The sequence below is a fragment of the Eschrichtius robustus genome, chromosome 3 (genome assembly GCF_028021215.1).
Source record: "Eschrichtius robustus isolate mEscRob2 chromosome 3, mEscRob2.pri, whole genome shotgun sequence".
Classification (NCBI taxonomy): domain Eukaryota; kingdom Metazoa; phylum Chordata; class Mammalia; order Artiodactyla; family Eschrichtiidae; genus Eschrichtius; species Eschrichtius robustus.
Window position 1 is genome coordinate 100478339 of NC_090826.1, and position 25625 is coordinate 100503963.

Consider the following 25625-nt stretch of genomic DNA (forward strand, 5'->3'; position numbering starts at 1 on the left):
GTAGCTTTCAACTACACTGGTGATGCTTTATGCCTTGCGCCAGGTGGTAAGAACACAGGTGTTTGTTATTATTCTTTACCCCTCTTTATATGTCTGAAATATTTCATAAATTAAAAATCAAAAAACAACAAACAAAACACCCATCTAAAGACACATTATTCTCAGTGTTTTGAAATTTTATAGGAAAGAGGTTTTGAAACTTCCAGAGAGAAAAAACAGGACAACTTGACATTGGATTTCTCAGTAGCAACACTAGAAGCTTAAATAAAGACAGTGGAGTAACACCTTTATAAATCTGCAGAAAAATGACCTCCAACCTAGAATTCCACACCTATCTGAACTACCAATCAAATGTAATGGTAGAAGAAAGTCTTTTCAGACATGTGAGGTCTCATTTGAGTCACTGAAATGAGGCAACAGAATAGTCATGGAATCCCGGAAGAGGAGAAAAAGGCAAACAGAAATCCCAGGATATACATGTATAGGATACGTGGGATATATACAAGATATATCAATACATCTCAGGATAGACCTGTAAATATATTCTTACTTCAATGCAGTAATATTACAAAACTGTAAACATGTTAAATGTCCAAAAACAGGAGAATAAAGTGATATAGTCACACAACAAAAAAAAATAGTGGTTAAAATGAATGAACTAACTAGAATTACATGTATCAACATAATTCTCAAAAGCAATGTTGAACCAAAGCAATCTGTAGAATGATACATGCAGTATACTATTTATAAAGTGTTAAATCACACAGAATTGTTATATACATTGTTTATACATTCATACATGCATAGCAAACTATTAGAAGATATACAGAAATGATAAACCTCACATTCAGAATAAAGACTGACTTCTGGGGAGAAAAAAAAACATTCTTTTAATAAAAATAAAGGAAACATATAAAGCAGGAATTCACTTAAAATCATGTGCAATTTTCTTTATATGGGAATGGAAGGGGTAAAGATGGGATGGGGGTGAGTTAAGGTCCTAAGCAAATGGGTATAGAGTTTCTGTTTGGGATGATGAAAAAGTCCTAGAAACAGACAGTCGTGATGGTTGCACAACACTGCAAAAGTATTTAACGCCAGTGAATACTTTAAAATAGTTAAATAGTAAATTTCATGCTATGTATACTTTGTGACAATTTTTTTAAAATCCTAAACAGGGTGAGGGATAGAATCCAGAACACAGGCAGAAGGATTAACTTCTGAGGAGGAGGTGAGATAGCTTCTCTACCATAACAGGAGGGAATGCAGAAAAGATGTATACAGATAAAAAGTCTGAACAATCATCATGAAGAAAAGGCAAGCAAGTTGACCAAAAAAAAGAAGTTTCCTACACAATGCTGAGGGCCCACTGGAGGCCTTATGAAACCTTATGAAGAGACAAGCTCCTGAATAAATATCAATCCAAAACTGATTTTCAAAAACATTTGCACTAGGTAGAAGTTAGACGAGATTATCTCCAAAAGCCCTTGGTTTATGATTCTATGAAATTCTAAGAGGATTGTATCTACTGGTCAAATGAAGGGAATGTGAGTATTGGTAGATGGCATACAGCTTCAAACAGTGTTTCTTGAACTTGCCTGATCATAGGAATTGAATCACTTGAGGTATTTATCTCAGGCTTCACTCCAGACCTAATGAATGAAAATTTCCAGGAATGGAACCTGAGATTCTAAATATGTGTTTGGAACTAGCAACCCCAGATTATTCTTAGGATCTGGCATATTTGAGAAACTCTGGCCTGGAAATGCCACTGAAAGCAAAGAACAAATTGAGTTCTACCACTTCCCAAAGAATGCGTTGGGGGCACAGTGGAGGAAGAAGTAAGTGTAATGAGGATTGGAGGGAGGTACGTAGAGAGCAAAAAACAAAAAAAGTAAGGCTGCTGTGGAAGCAAGAGACATAATGCCAAACAGGGAAAACTCAGTCTTGAGTAAAATCAGAAGGTACAGTGGGTAGGGGAGGACAATTTGTACATAGGGGGATAATGACTATAAGAAAATAGTAGTTAGCTTTGCATGCGTTAAATTTTAAAATTTATTTATAATATCTATAAAAGTTTAAAATTTGAATATATATATATTGCTCTGTGTCCATACATACATAGTTCTTTATATTAGAAACTCAACTTTGCAAAGTTATCCTATAACAATTGCTGAGTGTTAAATAAGCTCAGCTGTGCTCCCAATAACGCACCTTTTAATAAGGATAGCCATAAATCAGTTAAGATAGCCACTTTACTCACAATTGAAAAAACTTGGAATCAACCAACATGTCCTTTAGTAAGTGAATGGATAAATAAACTGTGGTACATCCAGACAATGAGATATTATTCAGCCCTAAAAAGAAATGAGCTATCAAGCCATGAAAAGACATGGAGGAACCTTAAATGTATATTACTAAGTGGAAGAAACCAATCTGCAAAGGCTACATATTATATGATTCCAACTATATGACATTCTTTTAGAGTTGAAACAATGGAGACACTAAAAACATCGGTGGTTGCCAAGGGTTGGGAGAAGGGGAGAAAGGGAAGAATTCGGCAGAGCAAAGAGGATTTTTAGGGCAGTGAAAATACTCTTTATGTTAGCATAATGATGGACACATTGTCACTATACATTAGTCCAAACCCATAGATTGTACAATACCAAGAGTGAATTGTAATGTAAACTATGAACTTTGGGTGATTACGATGTGTCGGTGTAGGTTCAGCAATTGTAATGTATGCACCACTCTGGCGGGGGGGGGGGGGGGGGGGGGGGGGGGGAGATGTTGATAGTGGGAGGAGCTATGCATATGTGGGAGCAGGGAGTATATGGGAAATCTCCATACCTTCCTCTCAATTTTGCAGTGAACCAAAAACTGCTCTAGAAAACAAACAAACAAAACTTCTTTTTAAAAAAGAAAAACTTAGAAGAACACCAAGCTAGAAATACACAATATGGAAAAACCCTGGAGGAGGAGTGGCAGGTGGGCGGGGGTTAGTAATTATCACGCAGAACTCATGTTTCAGGAAGAAGCCTTTCCGGGCTGACTGTTTAAAAAACAGAAAGGAAAAAGCTAGCCAGCAATCTTCCTAACCTTGTGACCTGTGAACAGAAAGACATTCCCACTTTAAAAATATAGCAGTGTGAGTCAAAATGAGTTTATTATAAACTGTACTTAGAATGAGAAAAAAAAAAACCCAGAACCTACCATTTTTATGCTGCTTTATAAAGTCAGCTACCTAAAATATTTATTTCTCCTTTTATGTAACACACTTGATGTGCAGTTCCTTAAAGAGTTTCGAAGTTATTTACCAAGCTACAAAGCACTCTACTAGTTCTACTCTCTTAATTAGTGCTAGCAGTACACTATAACATGTTAATTATGTTACTCAAAGATGAGGAACACCTAATAAGCCCGTTTTAAGCCTTACCACAACACACAATGAAGAAATAACACTTGCTGACTTTCTCTGGAACAGCAGACATTACCATTTTATAGCGGTAACAGTAACAGTTGTAAGAACTTCTACTACCACCTGAAGTTAAAGAGTATGATCCTCAGTAAAAGATTTCAATATTATACATATGGTGAAATTTTTTTTTAAAAAAAGCATAACTTAAAATACGCACATCTGCCAGATAAAGAGAACAAAATCCTATTATGCTAGACATATGTGTAAAATCAATCCCCTCCCTCCCCTACCACATAACCTTCATCTCCATATACAACCTTCAATTACTTAAGATACTATAAGGTGAAAACAGTCTCAGATGGTGATATTTAAAACAACTCCCCATTTAACTTCACATATATTTTAGTGTTGTTTGTTGCTTCTATTTGCAATTCATGTATAGAACCTAACACTTATAGCCTTGCTGATTCTTGGACCAGCAACATCAACGTCATCTGGGAGCTTGTTAGAAATGCAGACTCTAAAGCCCCAATCCAGACCTACAAAATCAAAACGTGCATTTTATAGGCACATTAAAATTTGCTAAACCCTCACCTACAGGATTAAACACCATTCAGAGACAGAGGAAAAAACAATTCCTCTTTGAAGATCTGCCACTATTTAACCTTGGGAAAGGTCAACCAAAATGTGACCTTCCTCATCTATAAAACAAAGGCTTGGAAATGGCCCCCACCTGCTCTAAAATCCTTTTAGTCCATAAAATGACCAGAAGAATATCTGAATTTTCAATCCGTTTATCAGCTGCCACAGGATTTTTATAAGGAGGAGAGCTAAGGATTGCATACTTATTGCAGAACTATCACACTTCAAAGTTGAAAACCATTAAAAAAAAGTTTTCAAGTAGCCAATAATTACAAGATATAGCAGCTAAGCAAAAAAAAAAAAAAAAAATTTCTAAGTGAACACTAATTTTTCTCTATTAACTGACCAAAAGATTCCACAAACACTTAAAACTTTTTGGTCAAAATTGTTATTAACCAATGACTATTTAAAACTTAATTAGACCTGAATAATCCTACAGAATTATAAAAATACCATACTGTATCAATACATATGTAGTCCTTTAGATTGGAAACTCAACTTTACAAAGTTATCCTATATCAACTGCTGAGAGAGAAGTAATCAAATTTGAGGATCAGCTTGGTGCTTCAATTGCTATTTATCATGAACTTACCTCTTTTGGTGTTAAAACAATTGAGTTTTATAGAACAGTAAAAGAAAAAAACAACCACCTCTATGTGCATCCTAGCTTTGTTACTACAATAATTTAAAAATATAAAAGTAACAGAAGCTGTAATTTTTCTTGCACAAAACAAACTTACATTTTACTTCCTCCAGATAGAACAGGTGAGTTCTCAAGTAGTACCTCTCAAACCTTAATATGCATATGAATCACCTGAGGAGCTTGTTAAAATGCAGATTCTGAATCAGAAGATCTGGGTAGGGGTCTGAGAGTCTGCATTGCTAATAAGCTCCCTGGTGATATCAAATTTATTCATAGAGCAAGTAGCAAGCTTCTAAAAAAAAAAGAAGCGTAATTTACAGTATTTAGATGGTCATTGTTTGCAAAGCACCGGTCTTGATAATGTGTCCAATTAAATCCTAATTAAGCAACCTAACACTTTTCTGTCCTTATCTTACTTGACCCCTAATACGGACATGATATTTAAGCCCTCCATCATTCTTAAAATCTAGAAAACTTATACTGTAACCTTCCTTCTACCTCTCTTTCTTTCTGATCTCTTCCCATGCTCCTCATACATGTGGGTGCATCACAGAATTCCATTCATAGCTTCATCTCTTCCATTTCTAACGCTGTCCCTGGACCACCTACGTGCTAATGGTCCAACTTCTTCATCTCCGGCCTAGATGTCTCCCAGTCTTAGATCCACTTACTCAACTACCTAACAGACATTTCTGTTAGTCTTCACAAGTACCTCAACATAAAATATCTCAAACTGAACTCATCAATATCTTACACCCCTAGAAACCGACTTTTTCAACCCTGTATTGACTTTGTGACCAGCACCACCATCCACCCATTTGCCCAAACCACATTTTTTTAAGACTCCATCCTTCTCCCTCATCAAGTGCAATTAATCCCATGTTCTAATTATTTCTCAAATTTCATTTCTTCTTCTCTAATGTCAATATCAGCCTGGACATGGATCACTTCCGATCTAGTTACCACAGTAACTGGTTTAACCAGTCTTCTTGCTTCCAATCTCATTTTCCTCCTCAATTCCACCCTTCAGACTACTGTGTAATCTTTGCAAACATAACTTGATACCTCTCCCCTATTAAAATTCACCAATGATTCTCCATTACCTTTGGGAAAAAGTACTAACTTTTTTTTAGCACATCATACAAAGCTCTTTACAAGTCTGATTTTGTCTATCTCTCCAGTGTTAACTCCCCTTAACAGCATGTACTCTTGCCATGTCAAGCGATTTGCAGGTCCTTGAAAGTGCCACATTCTCTAATGACTCCATGTGTTTGCATAGGCCATTATTCGCTTTGCTTAAAATGCCCTTATTATGCTAAGTAATCTTCTTTCAAGACTCTACTCAAGCATCACAATCTTTAAAATGCCTTTTCCAATCACTTCAAGTCTGAGTTAGGTAACACCACAAACTGTGCTCCCTCTATTATAGGGTTTTGCCTATATATACCTCTATTCTAGTATTTATCAAACTATATTATAATTGCTGGTTTATTCATCTCTTCCACTAGATTGAGCTCATCAATTAGTCCTTTTAAGAACAGATTGTGCAGTACATGGTAGGTTCTCAATATATGTTTGCTGAATAAACTGTCTTGAACTATAGTCATGAATAATTACCATGGCTACATATTTAAACTATAAATAACTTCTATTAACTGTGTCTATAAGGTAATAAACTTACCTCGCTTTATTTATAGGCTTAACAGAACTTCATAAGACTTCACAAAACACAGAATTCCTAACGTATTCACTTAATTCCCAACAATCTAAAGTTATTTGTGAAAAATATTAGAATAGCTTTCTGAATATTGTGTTAAACTGAGATATTTTAATTTCACTGACCAGAATGTTTAGACAAATAAAACCAGTCTCTTCTCCAATGTTTAGACAAATAAAAGCACTAGTCTCATACCCAATGAGGGAAGGAGTATGGTAAAACGATGTTATCAATTGTTCAGGTGGCTTAGGTTTGCATACTATGTCTTTTTTTTGGGGGGGGGGGCATACCCCACGGCTTGTGGGATCTTAGTTCCCCAACCAGGGATTGAACCCAGGCCCGTGGCAGTGAAAGCTCCAAGTCCTAACCACCGGACCGCCAGGGAATTCCCTATTTCTATATACTAGCTACATGACCCTGTATAACAATGAACATCTCCAAGCCTCAGTTTCTTCAATGGAAAACAGATAAAATTGCTTACCTACCCCACAGATTATTTCAAATATTAAGATACGAATGTGAAAGCATTTCTATAAACCATGAAGTGCTAAACAAATCTGAACTACTGTATTAGCTTCCATCCCAACATATGCCAAAGATTTTAGTTGCAAAATAGTTTCATGGGCTACGACAACCTCCCATACGCACCCCGTCTGTCTCTCCAATGACTGAAAATTCATAAACAAAATTAAGTTACAGGATCACCAGAGCACAAGACTTACTTAATAGTCCTCAATATTCTTATGTGGTTGAAGTGATTAATGATATCTAACTTAATAATAAACTGATATGTTCTTAAAAAGTGGTTATTTTATAAATCTCAAAGTAAATCTCAAGGTAAGTTGTTGGTACAGTCATTTAAATTTCAGCTCCATTAAAAAATTAATTGGAGGACAAAAATCAGCAGGGAATATTTAGAGATATTTTCTTCTATTAACTATTTAGACTGGGTACTGTCTATTGACATATAAGCTTGATCCTCTAGAGACTAACTAATATGAAAGTTAAAAAGTCACCATTACAAAACCAAGACTTTCTTTCCCCACAAGTTTCTGGCTTATTTCTCAGATATGCTTGCTGGCCTATCAATTAGAAGAGAAAATCTGCTGCATTTTTCTAAACTAAAAAAATGATAGAGCACATTAATTCTGCTCTCAGCAATTTCCTTCTTTGTTAAATAGGGACTTAGGAGGATTATGGACTATATTAAAAGAACTGTTTTCAGTCCCTTTTCCAATATTTATAAAAATAGGATTCCTTAACCTTCAAAGGGCAAAATTCCTTTAAAAAAAAAAAAAAGAAAAAACAGAATCTACTACAAAAGTCAGCACTTCGGTACCTGATTGTGGTAACAAGGCCAAAATCCAAGACGAAGCCATTTATTGCACATCGTGTTCCAACGTCTTGGGCAGCCCCATCTTGCGACCTCTCCAGATTGGCTGCTCCTGCTCTCTCTACTGCAGAGAGAACTTCAATTAGAGAAATTCTGAAGCTCATAAATCTAAACTGGATACTCCCCTCATTGGAGGTAAGGATGATAAGAATCACTAAAAAGATTCAAATTAGAGAAGGTTTCATATATATGTAAGTGGCTTGAAACCACTATAATGCAGGCAGCTGAGAGTCTTATTATGCAAGTCTATTTACCTAAAAAAAAATCTTAAGGAAAAGAATGGCAGCAAATTATTAGATAACCTGAAAAAATAGGTTATATAATCATAAATGTCTAAAAATGAAATATTCTCCACTAAACTTGTGTAGAATTTATATCTATAATACAAACTTATAGCTGACCATTCATGTTCATAATCCTTATGAGAAAAGCAAGCAAGAAAAAAACTAGGACACATTATCAACCACTTTTCATGCCCTAAAATAACTTCACTGAAAAAATGATTGGTTAAAAACCACTGGTTAGGAAGGAGAGGTTTCCCTGCTGACTTAAGCCTAGCTGCCCAAGCAAGGCTTTAGAAAATGTCTTCACCTACAACAGTGCAAAGGCAGAAGGAGCAGAGCCTATGGCGGTCTTCCTAGTGACACTTCCAAGTCACATAAATGGGGTATGTTTCTGGGATAGACTGCCAACAAGTTACTGAAAGAAGAGAAACAAGAACAGCAAAAACCTGACAAATAAACAGGCCAATGCCCTCATGTGTTTTATTATGACATAAAAGCTAAGTCTTAACTAAAGTTACCTTGAGGCTATCAGATCGAAATCACATCCTCCATACTAACATTATCCAATTTGTGAAAAACTGAATTGGTTTTCAAGCTGATTTTCCACAAAAATTTGTTCCACAAAAAATGACGTAAAACATGTATAAAACATTTCTTAGACCAAGCAAGTAACAAGCCACATCCCAAAGAACTTCAGGAATTAAGATTTTTCAATCAGAGTTATAAAAAAACAATTTTAACCACTTTTACCACCATGAATTTTAATCAAAAGTGTGCTGGTATGTGCTATGCAACAGAATGAAGTTAATACTTTTGAGATACTGTCACCTGTATTTACTAAATAATTTAACAATGATTTTACCTTACCTGAGTGTGAAAATTTGAAATGGTGGTTGTTTCAATATCTTTCTTGCCCAGAATTTCCATTTTCACTGGAGTGTTGGGGAAATTAAAAGCAAAGTAGTCCAAGAAGTCTGGGAGATAAGCGGCCGCTCCATGCACTATTGCTAAAGCATAGTAAGCAGCATTTTTCTCGTTTTCACTGAATGTCAAAGCAAGAAACTCCTCAGAAAATCTCTCCATCTCCATTGGAGACAAAAATGAGAGTTCATCCATGTAAGCATGAAGGACAAGAGCACCACCATTGGACTGGTGTTCCTCATGAATAAAGTTGCTAAATTTAGTACCTGTTTTTAAGAAATTCCTACGAATAGAATGTTCCTGGTGAGTCATAAAAGGTGTTTGTACTCCCTGGGGTACCCGATATTCTTGCATGCCCAAATTTAATCGACACAGCTGTTCATCTTTCAGATACCTGAAGGACTCCTTATTAACTCCTGAAGTGCTATTTATTTGTCCTTGGGTGAGGATTTCCTTACTGATGCGGGTCAGGCCAGCACAGATGGTTTGTACTTCCTTATTGTACATTTTAAGGCGTCTTCCTCGCATATCTTCTCGGTGTTTCTTTTTCTTTTTCTTCTTTATTTTCTTCAAGACAAAATCATCAGCTCTCTGGGTTTTACCATTTTCATCTGGTGTTTCTGGCCACAATAATTAAAAAGAAGTTAGTTGCTAGGCCTAATGTCAACATACAAGCTTCTTAAGGTATGCAATCTCAAATTAAATAGCCTATTCTCAGTTTCTCTGAATTTGCCACTATAATTTACATGTTTATAAAATGAATGAGACAAAGATCTTAAAATACAAAAATGTTCTGGATTGAAAATTACGCTAAAAAGTAGGTAATGCAAAGGTAAGCATATAACTTAATATGACTTACAATCAAAACTAAAGATAATATCTAAATAATTTCACATATGCCATACTGTATGTTCAGGAACCACTGTAAAATCTAAATTAAAGCTCGCCATATTTTGCTGTTTGTCTACAAGTTACTATGATATATATAGGCAAATCAAAGACAAATTAAGCTGTTAAGACACCATTTTGCCTAATAAATTGGCAAGATTCGGGGTGGGGGGGAATTCTTATACACTGTTGCTAGAAATATAAACTGGTACAACCTTCATGGAGGGCAATTTGGTACCCCCAAAATGAATATGCACCAAAGCCTTGGAAATACTTATAATTCTTAGTCCCATAAATTCCACCCCCAAGTAAAAATTACCCAAGAAAATAACTAAGAAAAGATAACATAAAGATATTCACGACAGTGTTATTTAGGGAATCCCCTAAATGACTAAAAACAGAATATGGATTAAACTCTGGTACTTACATACTGATAAAATACTACCCAGCCATTCTAAATTATATTATAGGTAAAAAGAACTGACAAATTACAAGGTTATGAAATGTTTACATTGTCACGCTTCCAGAAAGCCTTCTCTAACAACTCTTTCCCACCCAATTTGGATAGCTACTCCTACTATGTGCTTCCTTAATACTGTACTTCCCCTCTTACAGCATTAACACATTCATTTTCCACCTTTCCTCTAGACTGTAAGCAGTCTAAGGTCAGAGGTATATATCTTACCTTTCTTTCCAGAGCATCTAACATATGTGTAATCTGATCTTATTTTTATAATATTAAATACTCATTCAAACATTTATTAAGTACCTATTATATGCCAGAGACACTGCTGAGCACTAGAGATACAGTGTTGACTGAGACAGATATAATCCCTACCCTCTTGGACCTTATAATCTAGTTGGACTTCAAAGAGAAAGTATCAGTATGCTACTCTAGATGCTGGGGAAGCTCTCTTTAGGAGGTGACATTTAGGCTGAGTACTAAATAATAAGACAAGCCAGGCATGTTTTCTAGGGAAAAATATTCTAGAGAGAAGCAAAGGACCTAAAGAGAAAAAAGTATGACTTATCTATATATATTTCATATACACACAACACAGAAAAGTATCTGGAAAATATACACCAAGGTATTAATGCTAGTTATCTAGGCCGGTAGGATTACAAATGTCTAGCTTTCTTCTTTTTTGCTTACCTATATTTTCTAATTTCTACAATAAACATACATTACTTTTATAATTTAAAACATTACTTTCAATTTTTAAAGGATTATCACAGATTGATAAACCCAAAATAGAATGGCATCTTTATTTACTAGTTGGGAAATAGTCCCAGCAAGAAATATTCAGGATTAAATAACAGGTATAGTCCTGACCAACCTTCAAGCTTGGTGTGGTATTTACTGTTTAGAATTTATCCACCCAAAAACAGTACTTCTGACATGATTCAAGTAATCCAGTGTTAAGACAGATACTCCAATTAGTCCTATTACTACATCTGGGAAGAACAAGTTCAATAACTTTTACAGTAAAGAATTTACTTGGGGGCTTCCTTGGTGGCGCAGTGGTTGAGAATCTGCCTGCCAATGCAGGGGACACGGGTTCGAGCCCTGGTCTGGGAGGATCCCACATGCCGCGGAGCAACTAGGCCCGTGAGCCACAACTACTGAGCCTGCGCGTCTGGAGCTTGTGCTCCTCAACAAGAGAGGCCGCGACAGTGAGAGGCCCGTGCACCGCGATGAAGAGTGGCCCCCGCTTGCCGCAACTGGAGAAGGCCCTCGCAGAGAAATGAAGACCCAACACAGCCAAAAATAAATAAATAAATAAATAAATAAATAAATAATTTTTTAAAAAAAGAATTTACTTGGTATAATATGTAAACATATGACAAATTACACCACTCAATACAAAATCATTCCAAGTCACCAGATATTACAGAAGTTATAAAACCTTCTAAGGAAAATATTTAAACGTACAAGTCAGACTTTGAAGTGAGTGTACAGATACCAAATGACTTTCATTCTGTTTAATATTTGATTTTAAACAACAAAAAGAAAGCCCTTCATTTGCAAGCATCACTTATAGGTAAACTGAAATCATATACCAAAATATAATGTAATTAGATTGCTTAAAGTGGCAAGAGAAAAAGCAATCTTTTATTTTATATGTAACTAAATCTTTCAGAATTCTTAAAATACTTAGTAACAGTAATTTGTAATTCTTACCAGATAAAATTAATCTAAATACTTTTCCCATATATCAAATCAGTAATTTGGGCAATTCTCCCAAGCAACTAAATGTTAATGCCATTAAATATAAAGGTTAGACCAATTTTAAAATAGTCATCTAATTACCCTCTGCTAAATGTTTTGGCAATTTCACAGGGGGAAAAAAAAAAAAAAGCAAAGAAAAAGAAAAAGAAAAAATACCTATGAATAGATAGGTTATTTTAAGCTTCAGAGGAGGTATTTGGTATGCAGAAGATGAATTGTGACCTAGATCTGCCACTGAAATTAACACCAAGAAGGAGCTGCCTTGATTGTAACACATTTTCTATACTACTATCAGCTTACCAATGGTATTTCTATCATGGCCAAGGCTCTGTAGGTTTCATTCCAAAACTCATTTATATGAGAACCATTTAATTAGTCTAACACAGCCCATCTCAAGAAAAACACTGCACAAGGAAATGAAAAGGGCCTTAAATTGATTGTAATCTCATATTTCAACATAAAAGTCTAAAATATGAAATAAATTTCAATCTCCTCACTAATCCTATTTTTCAAATTTTGATTCTTATCTAAGGCTGAGATAAAGCTTGCCTTTGTTTATACAGAAATTTGAGACTACTTGTATCACACTAGCTAATGAATTTCCATAAATAAACAAAAAATTTATTTTTGAATTATTGTGATGGCAACTAATTGAGAATGGCATACATACACAAAGTTGTTAAAGGTTATTACAGTAAGTTAGTCACCGTTGCTTTAGGAGAATGATACTGGGGTTGTCTTGCCTAGAATTAAAAATGTTATTTAAAAGAAAGTCTTTGCAATAAATATATCAAATCAATGTTGTATACCTTAAACTTACATAATGTTGTATGTCAATTATATATCAATTTTTTTTAAAAAGCAATGTCTAAAGTCTTCACAATCTTTCCATTTCTGGTAGAGTGTTTTTAGCTTTCCAGAGAATGTATTCAGGAAGTAATATTTTGAGTATTTCCCTACAGTGCAGAAGTGAGTATTTATTGACATCAGTTCTTTTACAGAAAAAAAGCCAAGATACACTGCATCTGTGATTAAGGAAAGCTTTCACATATCGAACTGAGAAATTAAATATAAAGAGAAGTATGTAATTCTACAGAGAAAGATACAAACATTTGAGCGATAAATTGCTGGCTGTCTTAAAAAAGGTCATTATAACTATATATCAATACATGACACTATCAATAAAATCCTCATATGTGCTAATACCATTAATATTATCAGCTATTAAATAGTACCATTTATTTAACATCACTATTGAAAGCTTTCACTAATAAAAAAAAAATTATCTTTCCACATTACAAAACTTTAGTTCATTAACACCATTTTTATGCTTGAATTACAGCTTAGAACTGAAAAATACGTAATATCCTCAATTCCTAAAAATCATGGTGGATAAGCAAAAGCAAAACAATTATAATTCTTTATATTTTATTAATCATAATGAATAAAGGCTAAAGTTTTATTTTCTGAAAGTAAATTATCTTTGGTCTTATTAAAAGTTCTTCCAGCTCCACATGAAATCCTGACTAAAAAGGAAAAACAAAAAACTGCCGGGGGCTTCCCTGGTGGCGCAGTGGTTGAGAGTCTGCCTGCTAATGCAGGGGACATGGGTTCGAGCCCTGGTCTGGGAAGATCCCACATGCCACGGAGCAACTAGGCCCGTGAGCCACAACTACTGAGCCTGCACGTCTGGAGCCTGTGCTCCGCAACAAGAGAGGCCACGATAGTGAGAGGCCCGCTCACCGCGATGAAGAGTGGCCCCCGCTTGCCACAACTAGAGAAAGCCCTCGCACAGAAACGAAGACCCAACACAGCCAAAAATAAATAAATTAATTAATTAATTGAAAAAAAAAAAAAACAAAATTGCAGATCTGGAAGCCATCATCTTAGTAAATCACTGTACAGTTACAACATTGCTTTACTTTACCTGCCACCCCTCTAATTATGGTGTTTAAGAGTGATTGGCTAGATTTGAATCCCTGTCCTACCACTTCCTAGCAGTATTACCTTTTGCAAGTTAATTTCTTTGTACCTTGTTTCTCATTAATAAAATGGGGGAAAACAACAGCACCTCCTCAAAAAATCAGTGTGCAGAGTAAATGAAACAAAGCATATAAAGTATTTAGAATAGTCCCGGAACATGACAAATACTCAACACATGTTAACTACTATTATTACTCCAAAAAGTTTAATTGTAGAGGCAGTAGAGTGTGTTATTGAAGAGCAGATGCTTTTACAGTTAAACACACCCAGGTTAATGTCCCAGCTCCACTACTCACTAAGACCTCTGGGCAAGCTCATAAATCTCCTTAAACTTTTACCATCTAAAATGTTATTAATGGTAGTATCTATTTCAGAGTTATTGTAAGAATTAAATGAGACAATGGGTATAAAGCCCTCATCTCAGTATTTGACACACAATTAAGTCCTCCCTCACCATTTTTATCATTTTAATAATAATAATATTTGATAACATTCCTTGAAATAATTGGCAATAATTCTGGGATATCAAAACTAGAGCTAGAGAGACTTCCCTGGCGGTCCAGTGGTTAAGAATCTGCCTTCCAGGGACTTCCCTGGTGGCGCAGTGGTTAACAATCCACCTGCCAATGCAGGGGACACGGGTTCGAGCCCTGGTCCAGGAAGATCCCACATGCCACAGAGCAACTAGGCCCATGTGCCACAACTACCGAGCCTGCGCTCTAGAGCCCACAAGCCACAACTACTGAGCCCACGTGCCACAACTACTGAAGCCTGTGTGCCTAGAGCCCGTGCTCCGCAACAAGAAGCCACTGCAATGAGAAGCCCGCGCACCGCAACGAAGTGTAGCCCCCACTCGCCGCAACCAGAGAAAGCCCACACGCAGCAACCAAGACCCAATGCAGCCAAAAGTAAATTAATTAACTTCTTTAAAACAAGAAAAAAGAAAAGAATCCGCCTTCCAATGCAGGGGACGCAGGTTCGATCGATCTCTGGTCAGGGAACTAAGATCCCATATGCTGCGGGGCAACTAAGCCCGCATGCCACAACTGGAGAGAAGCCCACACCCCGCAACGAAACACCCGACGCAGCCAAATTAATTAATTAATTAAAAAAAAAAACTAGAGCTAGAAATTATCAACCTAGAGTACAATGAGGTGGACCACAGAGAATCACATTAAAAGGGGAAAAAATCTCTGAAAGAGGGAAGAAGACTATTATTCATCAAGTGTCTGCTAGGGATCATGTATGTTATCTCATTTTAATCTCCAAACAAACCAGTGAAGTAGATATATAAATCCTTTTTACGGAGAAGAAAACAGAGCTTGAAACAAGATATGTTACCCATATTAGGTCACAAAGGTAATAGGTGACAACCTAGATTCAAACTCTTACCTGACTCCAAAACTCTTCTTTCTGCCTTCTCTATCTACTCCCCTTAGATGTTCAACGAAAACTACCTAATTCCAACTAATGGACCTGAGGTGGCTTGGAAGAACCTCCAATAAATGGAGCATCACTACATTCAACAAATATTTTCCTGAGTGCCCACAACACGATAATTCTACATAATCACAAAAATAACATTATTTAGGTTATGCAAAAAATGTCCTTAAAGGCCTGTTTTCCTCTCTCTAGGTGGGTAAAGTAAAATAATCAGCCCCTGAAGGTGTTGCTCTGATAAATGAGATTATCTGTTTATCTCAGTTCTCTGTATAATCCCCCAATAATTCCCCACTCCTATCACTGAAAACAATAAACTATTTCTAAATTAAAATTCCTGCCAATAGCTTTTTGACATCACAGAAAATTTCAATTTGTTGTGTGACGTAGGGACACTTTCCCTGTGAGAGCAGTTGGGCAGTTGGTCAAAGATGAAAAATGTGAGAAAGGAAGGCTGACTCACTAGAATATATAAGAGCAATCCTGTCATTTTAATGACAGTGGAGAAGAGAGCTATGGAAATCAACTTCCTCCTTTCCTTTTTTAAAAAAATATTAAAATACTACTAAAATCATTAATTTATTAGCCAAGAATAATTAAGAAGAAGCATTACTTATTTTGATGGAGTTTTTTTTGAGGAAGTTTGTTCTAGGCTTTTATGAGCAATAAGAGGGACAGAAAAAATTAAGATTTCAAAAGACAGGTAACTATCATTTAATTAAGATTCAAGCCTGTTGCTTGCAAGAATCAAACAATATTTTAGTATCTCTTTATTAACAATGTAAATGTGCTTAGTGGAAAGTGAAAAGCCAACAGGACCATGAGTCAAAAAAACTGGGTTCTAGATTCAGTTCTATCATATACTAACTAGAAAAGCTGAAGTGTGACACTTCAGCTCTTCGAAAGTCACTATACTTCCCATTTTACATACGAAGCAAGTTTACCTTAGCATTTACAGATTAAATTTTTGTTTCAACTATTTATGAGCAACTCCAAATGTCTGGAATCAAAATTTATAATTAACCTATACATGAATTTGGATTGAGTACTGTAGGGCTGGCGTGCAGGAACAGGTCTCTCAGCTGAATGATCTATCTCAGGGATCAGCAAACTTCTTCTACAAAGAGCCAGATCATAAGCTTTGCAAGCCATATCGTCTATCCCAACTACTGTCTATACTGCTGTAGTGCAAAATCTCCCAGAGACAATACAATTGAATGAGTGGAGTGGTGTCCCAATAAAACTTTATTTCTGGACACTGAACTTTAATTTCATATGATTTCATATGTCATGGGTTTTTTCCAACCATTTAAAATGTAAAAACCATTCTTAGCTCAAAGGTTATACAAAAATAGGCAGTGGAACTGATTTTTGACAAAGGTACAAAAGTAATTCTATGGAGGAAGGATGGTCTTTTCAACAAAAGGTGCTGGAGCAGTCGGATATCATAGGCAAAAAAAAAAAAAAAGAACCTCAACCTAAACCACACACATTATACAAAATTAACTCAAATGGATCAGAGATTCAAATGTAAAAGTTAAAGTTAAATAAAACTTTTGGGAAAACAACAGGAGAAAATCTTTGGGACCTAGGTCTTGGGAACTCAGACATGGCACCAAAAGCATAATCTATAAAAGAAAATCAACAAATTAGACTTTAACAAAATTTAAAATGTTTGCTCTCTGAAAGACCCTGTTAAGAGGATGGAAAGACAAACAACAGAGTGGGAGAAAATATTTGTAAACCATTATTCTGATAAAGAATATACATATCTGTAATATATCAAGAATTCTCAAAACTCAATAGTAAAAAACCAAACAATTCAATTAGAAAATGGGCAAAAAACTAAAGAGACATTTTACTGATGAGACTATATGGACAGCAAATGATGGCATGAAAAGATGTTAAGTATCACTAGCCATTGGAGAGATGCGACTTAAGTCCGCAATGAGGTATCATTACACATTATTAAAACAGATAAAATAAAAATAGTAACAATATCAGACACTGGCAAGGATTTGGAGAAAGTGGATCTCTCATACATTGCTGGTGGGAATATAAAGTGGTACAGATATTCCAGAAAATAGTTTGGCAATATCTTCCAAAAACAAAAAAACAAAAACACAAACAAAACATGTACCTAACCACATGACCCAGCAATTGCATTCACAGAAAAATGAAAATTTACAGCCACACAAAAACCTGAACATGAACGTTCACAGAAGCTTTATTCATAATGGCCAAATTGGAAACAACCAAAATGTCCTTCAACAGGTGACTAAACTGTGGTATATCCACACCATAGAACACTACTCAGTAATGAAAAAAATGAGCTATTGATACATACAACTTGAATAGATCTCAAGGACATGCTGAGTGGGAAAAAATCTCAAAAGATCACATACCATATATATTCCATTTATGTAACATCCTCAGAATGACTAAATTATGGGTTGGAGAACAAATTAGTGGTTTCTAGGGGTTGGGGAAGGTGGGGAGACACAGGAAGTTCTAAGATTACAAAGAGATAGCACAAGGGGGATCTTTGTGGTGATGGAATAGTTGTGTACCTTGATTGCAGTGGTAGTTAAACTACCACTACAGGTGTTAAAATGGCACAAAATTATACACACACCATTGTACCAATGTTAATTTGTTAATTTTCTGGTGTTGATATTACACAATAGTTATGTAACATGTAACCTTTGGAGGAAATTAGTGAAGGGTAAAGACCTCCCTGTACTATTTTTGCCATTTCCTGTGAATATATAATTATCTCAAAATAAAAAGCTAAAAGAGTTTCTGAAAACCTGCGGATAAGGGAAGGGAAGACATAGTTCTGTAAATAACAAGGGTCTAGTCACTCTCCTTATTAATCTTAGAGTTGTTTCAAGGATCAAGCGTGATAAAATAACAAAAAGCAGTTTTAATAGTACCTAATAACAGCCAGACACTTAAGTGCTTTCCACATATTGTCTCACTTAAGCCACAAACAATCTTATAAAAGAAATAGCACAACACCATTTTACAGACAGGAAAACTGGAACTGAGGGAGCTTAAAGTAATTTGTCCATGGTCACATAGTAAGTGGTAGAGTCATGATTTAAACTCAGATTGACTCCAGAGGCACGCCTCCAGCACATCACTATAACAAGTATAAAGATATTTAGTGGAAAAACAAAAGGTATCCATCAAAGTGTAGTGCAAAAGCGTGGATTAAACAAAGGTTAAACCAGTTTATTTTCTGTAAGATTCTCAGAACTTTTAAAATGCCAGTGTGTGTCATATAGCTAGGAGGCTATTGTATTGTTTTTTTCCTCAACATATTTGGCAAGGGAATCTTTCCCTCCAGAATATATAATCCAACAGTCTCTCATTCAAAAGTCAAAATGTTTAAACTGGAGTTATTGTGGTGATCATTTTGCAATATATACAAATACTGAACCATTACTTCGTACACTTAAAAATAATATAATATTATGTGTCAATTATATCTCAATCTTTTAAAAAGTTAAAATGCTTAAATGAGCTAATCTTAACCCACTCTCCTCCTTCACATACTAGCAAACCACAACTGCTTGGACTACACTGTCCAATGTGGTAGCCAAGAGCCAAAAGAACTATTTAATTATAAATTAATTAGAAATAAAATTAAAAATTCAGTTCCTCAGTCACACTAGCCACATTTCAAGTCTTCAAGATTTGTTCAAGGGCCACATATGACTAATGGCTACCATACTGGACAACACATTTATAGAAAACATTTTCATCATCGTAGAAAAGTTCTGTCAGGCAGCACTGGGTTAAAAGTTTGTTTTTGTTTGTTTTTTAAAGACATGGCCTCTGCAATTTTCAGAGACGCACACTGTGTTATGAATTATTATACATGTATTTGCCACTATCCTCCCATAAACGGGGGCCAGGTCAGAAATTCTTAATGGGACTGGCTACTGCCACTCTGATGCCAAGGCACAGGGAAAAGATAAGCAAAGAAGTGGAAAAAGTGAATAGCAAACAGAGAAAGCAACATCATGAAGCTGGAGGATGAAGCTTGAACTCGGATTCAGGAGACTTGGGTTCTACTCCCTATGATGTCAATGATTCTTTTTTTTTTTTTTTTTTTGGTACCTGTTACTAATTAACTGTGACTAGACAAGTCTCTTCACTACTTTAGGCCTCAGTTTTCACTCTTCAACAATACAAATTTGACTTGGATGATCTCTAAGATTCCCTCTAGCTCTGTACAGTTGAAACACACAAAAACACATACACACATGAAATGAGGTGAGAAATAAAGGCACAAATAAAAGAGCGCAAGATCACTGCATAGTAGTGGTGGAAATTGGCATTCCTATCAGTTTGGCACAAATTCTACTCCTGAGGATAAGACTCGGATACCACCAAAGGAAGAAAGATTTAGTTCAATTCAATAAAAACTTACTGAGCAATTATTTGCAACAAACTGCACTATCTGGAAGTAGCACCACACACACACACACACACACACACACACACACACACACACACATTAATGAGGCCTAGGTGAAGACCAAATATGTGGAAGAAATCCAAGACTCACCAAACTTGAGATTGAAAGACTAGTTCATTAACACGTAATAACTGCCCCAGTACTAAGAAACATAAGTATTTTAAACTCTTCTTGAGGAGACAACTCTAACAAATTATATAAAATCATATACAAAGTACAAACACATGGCATAATCAAAATTCTTATCCCTACCCCCCCCCCATACCCTTCTTCTAAAGAGAAAGTAAATAAATGCTACAGGTACTTGGGAATAGGAAAACAGCAATTTTGGTCAACCTAACTTCTCTAGAACCCACACTCAGATAGTCCTACATTTTCTGGGCTAAATAGTCTTGATTTTAGTGAGTTTACTGGAAATAAATAAATTCTCAATCTGTTGCACCGGGTAGATGAAAAAGCAACTGGAATTCTTGTCTCTACTATCTCCTACTGAACTTTTCAGAGGCTTGGTTGGTCCTATTTTCTAGGATCAAAGGGGAGAGAAAACCTTCCCCATCCCTTTTCTGAAAATTGAGATTTCATATGAAAATTAAAAATGAGTTTTACTTCCACATAAAAAAAGAACAAAGATAAACTGCGTTTGATATCTCACCTTGCAGAAGCTAAGGCAACCAGTGAGTCGAGCTAATCTCGGTACAAATTCAAACTCCTTAAAGTCCCAAACCATACTCGTGAATATTGTGGAGCAGAGGAGAGTGAATATTCAAGCTTTCCATCAAGGAAAACAAGGAAAAAAGGGATTTCAACGACAAGCCTTTACTTTAGACAAGCAGTTTTCAATACCCCACCTACTAATCCCACGCTAAGGACCGCGCGGCGCGGAAACCCTGGCGAATTTGAAAACAAACGTCGGTAAAGGCTCGAGGAGGGGGGACTGGTAAGGGGGTTAGTAACTGACAGCTCGGCCTCGAAGCGAGAAGCTTCAAGTAGGTCAGACGGTGTCAACGGTTTGAAATCCAGGATCCACCCCAGTGGGCTTAGGGGAGTAGAGCAGCAGGAGGTAAGCAGGGAGCTGGAGTCTTTCAGGGCTAAAGGGGCGGGATATCGCAACAGAGAGAGACCTAGATAGAACCCAAGCTCGGGGCAGTTCGGCTGCTCTCACCTCTCTTGGGGGCCTTGATTAGAGGCACCCCTCCAGTCCTCTCGCCGTTTTCCTGCTTGTCCTTGTGCTTGAGCTCTCCCGGAACGCAGGAGCCGGGGTCAGCATCAGAACCGCGGTGGTGATGGTGCTTGTGCCGCTCCTTGTGGCCCTTATGCTTGGGCCCGGCCGCGCTCACCGTCAGGGGCGAGAAGGTGAAGAGGGCCGAAGTGCCCGGGGCCGGGAGCGGGGCAGCGACAGCGGGCCCGGCGGGTGCCAGCGAAGGTGGCGGCGGAGGCGGCAGGAGCAGAGGCTCAACAGGGCCTGGGACGGTTGGGGCTGCATTCGTTGGCGGCAGCGGCCCGGGATGTTGGCGGCTGCGACGCCGCCGGTGAGGGGGAGCGAGAGGGGGGTCCTGGCTCGGCCGCCCCCGCTTCTCCTGAGACCCCCCACTGCTCGCTCGGCGCTGCCGCTTCACTCCCCGCGGCGAGACCCCAGCGTGGGGTTTCTCCTTCCCCTCTTTGTCCGGCTCCTCCTGCGCCGCCACCGCCCGTACTATGCGGACCGCTCCGACCTGCGCAGCCATTTCACCCACAAACACACATTTAAATGGCCCGACCGCCCCCCCGTCCGCGTACCGCGCAAGCGCCGCCCGCGCACGGCCCGCTGGGCATTGGAGTCTCTCCCCCACTCTCCACTTCTCAGCCATTCTTCGTCCAGAGCTGAACATGGCCGGAAGCAGTACTTCCCGGAGCTTCTCCGCAGGGCCCTCCAACCGAGCTCTATTGTAAAGCACTCTGGGCCGCGCAGAGCCTCACGGGAGCGGTAGTTCTCCGCGCCCCCGCCGCGTCGCTGGGTCGGTGAGCAGAGGAGCCGAAAGGGAGCGTGCGCCGAGTCACGCTTCGGGCTGCGACGCAACCGCCGCTGGGCGGAGAGTTGCCGCCAACCGCCTTAACGGCCGAAACAATGTTAATGGCTTTCAGTCTGTCGGCGCGTTCCCATTATCGTCTCCGTGTGCCCCTTCGTCATTTTACACGGAGGAGGTGGTCTCCATAGTTACTTTTCAATTTCCTATTCCTCTCATAACCTTTGTGAGGTAAAAGAATCCCCGGCCTTTTACCCCTGGACAAACGATGAGATGCAGAGGAAAAAGGAACTTGGTAATATGTCAAATGAGGGCGATTTTGCTTTAAAATCGAACGGAGCTGCAAATCAGACATTTCTGAACCTCTTCCTGGCCACTGATTGCTATGGTTACAAGTATAGGCGCGACAAGGCAGGTGCAAGAACTGCCTGGGAGCCTGGTGAGCGCCGCCCACCTCGCCGTCGAGCCACATCCCCTCTAGTGCCTGGAAATGTAGAGTTTATCCATTATTTTGAATCCTTCCCTACAATTACGGGAAAATTCTAGATGGAAAAGAATGTTTTGAAATTTCTTAATAAGATTTTTTTCAAATCGTAAGTATACGATTGCATAAATTTGAGAAGTGTGTCTACCAGAGAACACTCCAGAAATCGTCACTACTCACCAAGGTTTCCGCCCAGAAATTTATTTACAATTTGATCGTCACTTTACATTTTACCGCCTTGATAAAGATATTTGGAAATAATTGATTACAATAAAGTACTCAGATAAAATCTCTGTGGTTTGATGACACTAGTGCCTGGAAAAGTACTCAACTCGATGAACACTATAAAGTTAGTTTAAAAACCAAAAAGTTTATTGAGCACTTCTTGTATACACTACACTACAATAAACAGGTAATATTTCATCCAGTGTGTGCCTTCATTGGGATTCCTAATGAAAAATATTGAAGAACAAATGCTGTTTAAGTATTTCATTTTTTAGAAAGTTATGAACTCTTTAAGTGAAGTCATTAGGATAAGTCAGAGAAATCCTTTGTAATAATTACCCACTAACATATTTGTTACATAAAATTAGATTTGAAAGATCAACTTTAAGATAAGGCAGATCCATATTCATACAGAAAAAAAATTTTAACTAGTAGTACCTCTAGTTAGTTGGATATAAATTGTACATGTTTATATAGGACCTTTGAAATGAAAAAAACTGCCACCAAAAGATAGCTACTTTGTTGATTATTCTTCTAGATTTGGTAACTGAATAACATTGGCTAAAGCTTGTCAGGAATGTGCTTGAACATCTTGTTATTTGGTATATCCAAACGAAAAACTGATTACTGTCATTACATATATATTGTATTCTCTTTAAATATAACTTCTTTTTCTTACTACTCTTGTTTCCCACAACACTTGGAAAGATGTATACTCCATTTAAGCAAAAATAATTCCCAGGGAATAGTCATTGTCACAAGCAATAATTTTGTACTATAACCACAAGGTAAGATTTTTCAAAACATTTTTTATGGTAACTTCTGACAATATAGACATTTAATTGAGATCCAATTTTTACAAATCTTTTAAAGTTTATATTTATGTAGGAAAGTAAAGTAGACTAAAAATAACTTCCAAAAATGAAAAATAAGTCCATTGTAAAACTTTCTCATACAGCATTCTCTAAACATAGCTTAAATGACAAACTCCTATTTGTGCTTTGCAACCCAGTGTAAATGAGATGAAATGTAAAACTTCTGACATTTATTTGCATATTGCTTTTAAAAGCTATTTACACAGTACCGTATCTTCATGGTAGATATTATGACTATACAGCACTTATTCTAGCTAGCAGTATTCTAGTAGTTTCATTTGCAGATTCACTTGCAGCTGATTTTCCAAAGTTGTGTTAAATATTCCAAGTTGATGGTGGGTTCCTTGGTCCTTTGGGTTTTGAAAAACGATTTGCAAAACCTGGGAACAAAAATAAAATTGAATGAAAAAAGAAAGATTTCTTATACAGAAATTAACACTTGGATTTTAGAGTGTATTATAATATGTGCAAATACATGGATTTTTTTCTAAAAGGTTAGACAGCATCTTTGATCAATTTAGTAATTTTTTTGTAAAAGCATTCTAGTAATTATGTTAGTGCTTAAATGATAACAATAGAATACTAGTAACATTTTAAATTTGTAGAACACTTACAAATTTAATAATGGTAATAATTAGATGATTGTAATAGCCTTTGGTAATTCAGCATATAGTATTCTTTTTTCCCAGGTTTATCGAAATATTATTGACATATGTTTGTTTACATGTGACATGTAAGTTTAAGGTGTACAGCATGATGATTTGATACATGTATATTTCGTGAAATGATTACCACATTAAGGTTAGCTAATACCTACATCACCTCACATAATTGTCTACTAGTCTGTGTGGTGATTTTTTAAGATTTTTCTTTTCAATATAAGATTTTACTTTTAACAGCTTTCAAGTATATAATACAGTACTGTTAATTATAGTTGCCATGCTGTACATTAGATCTCCAGAATTTATTCATCTTATAACTGGAAGTTTGTACACTTTGCCCAACATTTCCCCATTTCCCCCACCTCCCAGCCCCTGTCAACCACCATTCTACTCTATTTCTATGAGCTAAGCTTCTTTAGATTCCACATGTAAGTGAGAACATATAGTATTTGTCTTTCTCTGTCTGATTCATTTCACTTAGGGTAGTTCCCCCAAGGTACATCCATGTTGTCACAAAAGGCAGGATTTCCTTCTTTTTTGTGAATGAATAATATTCATATATATATATATAGTCATATACATAATAATTCAGACAGTCATGTATGTATATGTAGAGTCAGCCCTCCCTATCCTCAGATTCTGCATCCACAGATTCCACATCTGTGGATTCAACCAAGAGTGGATCAAAAATATTCGAGAAAAAATTTCCAAAAAGTTCCAAAAAGCAAAACTTGAATTTGCCACACACCAGCAACTATTTATATAGTATTTACATTATACTGGGTATTATAAGTAATCTAGAGATGATTTAGAGTAAACAGGAAGATGTAGGTAGGTTATATGCAAATACTAAGACATTTTATGTACAGGACTTGAGCATCCTTCGATTTTAGTATCCACGGGGGCCCTGGGACCAATCCCCCGTAGGACTGGTACGACTCTACAAGGATTTTTCACTGTGCACGGGGTTGGCACCACTAACCTCATGTGTTGTTCAAGGGTCAACCGTATACATATATCTCTCACATCTTTTCTATCCATTCATCTGTCAGTGGACGCATAGGTTGTTTCCATGAATTGGCTATTGTAAATAATGCTGGAATGAACATGGGGTGCAAATATCTCTTCTGAGATAATTTCATTTCCTTCAGATATATATGCGGAAGTGGGATTGCTGGATCATATGGTAGTTCTATCTTTAATTTTTTGCGGAACTTCCAGACCGTTTTCCATAGCGATTGTACCAATTTACATTTCCACCACAGTACACAAGCCTCCCCTTTCTCCATAGCCTCACCAACACTTGTCTCTTGTCTTTTTGATAATGG

The 25625-nt window shown here is 37.0% G+C and overlaps 2 protein-coding genes across 4 annotated transcripts in view; both read right to left on the minus strand.

Annotated features, from left to right (window-relative positions):
* The window catches only part of RSBN1 (round spermatid basic protein 1), a 46425-nt gene extending 24509 nt beyond the window's left edge, over positions 1-21916 (minus strand). Inside the window, exons 1-2 of the mRNA XM_068538135.1 lie at positions 21211-21916; positions 8965-9638 (exon numbers count right to left, since the gene is read on the minus strand). Of these exons, the coding sequence (XP_068394236.1) occupies positions 8965-9638; positions 21211-21916 (1380 nt within the window). The remainder of the gene's footprint in view (positions 1-8964; positions 9639-21210) is intronic.
* Positions 21917-23698: 1782 nt separating this feature from the next.
* PTPN22 (protein tyrosine phosphatase non-receptor type 22) overlaps positions 23699-25625 on the minus strand; it is a 59034-nt gene continuing 57107 nt past the window's right edge. For all 3 annotated transcript variants that reach the window (XM_068538137.1, XM_068538136.1, XM_068538138.1), the window contains one exon: positions 23699-24015. In XM_068538137.1, the coding sequence (XP_068394238.1) occupies positions 23951-24015 (65 nt within the window). In that variant the 3' untranslated portion in view covers positions 23699-23950. The remainder of the gene's footprint in view (positions 24016-25625) is intronic.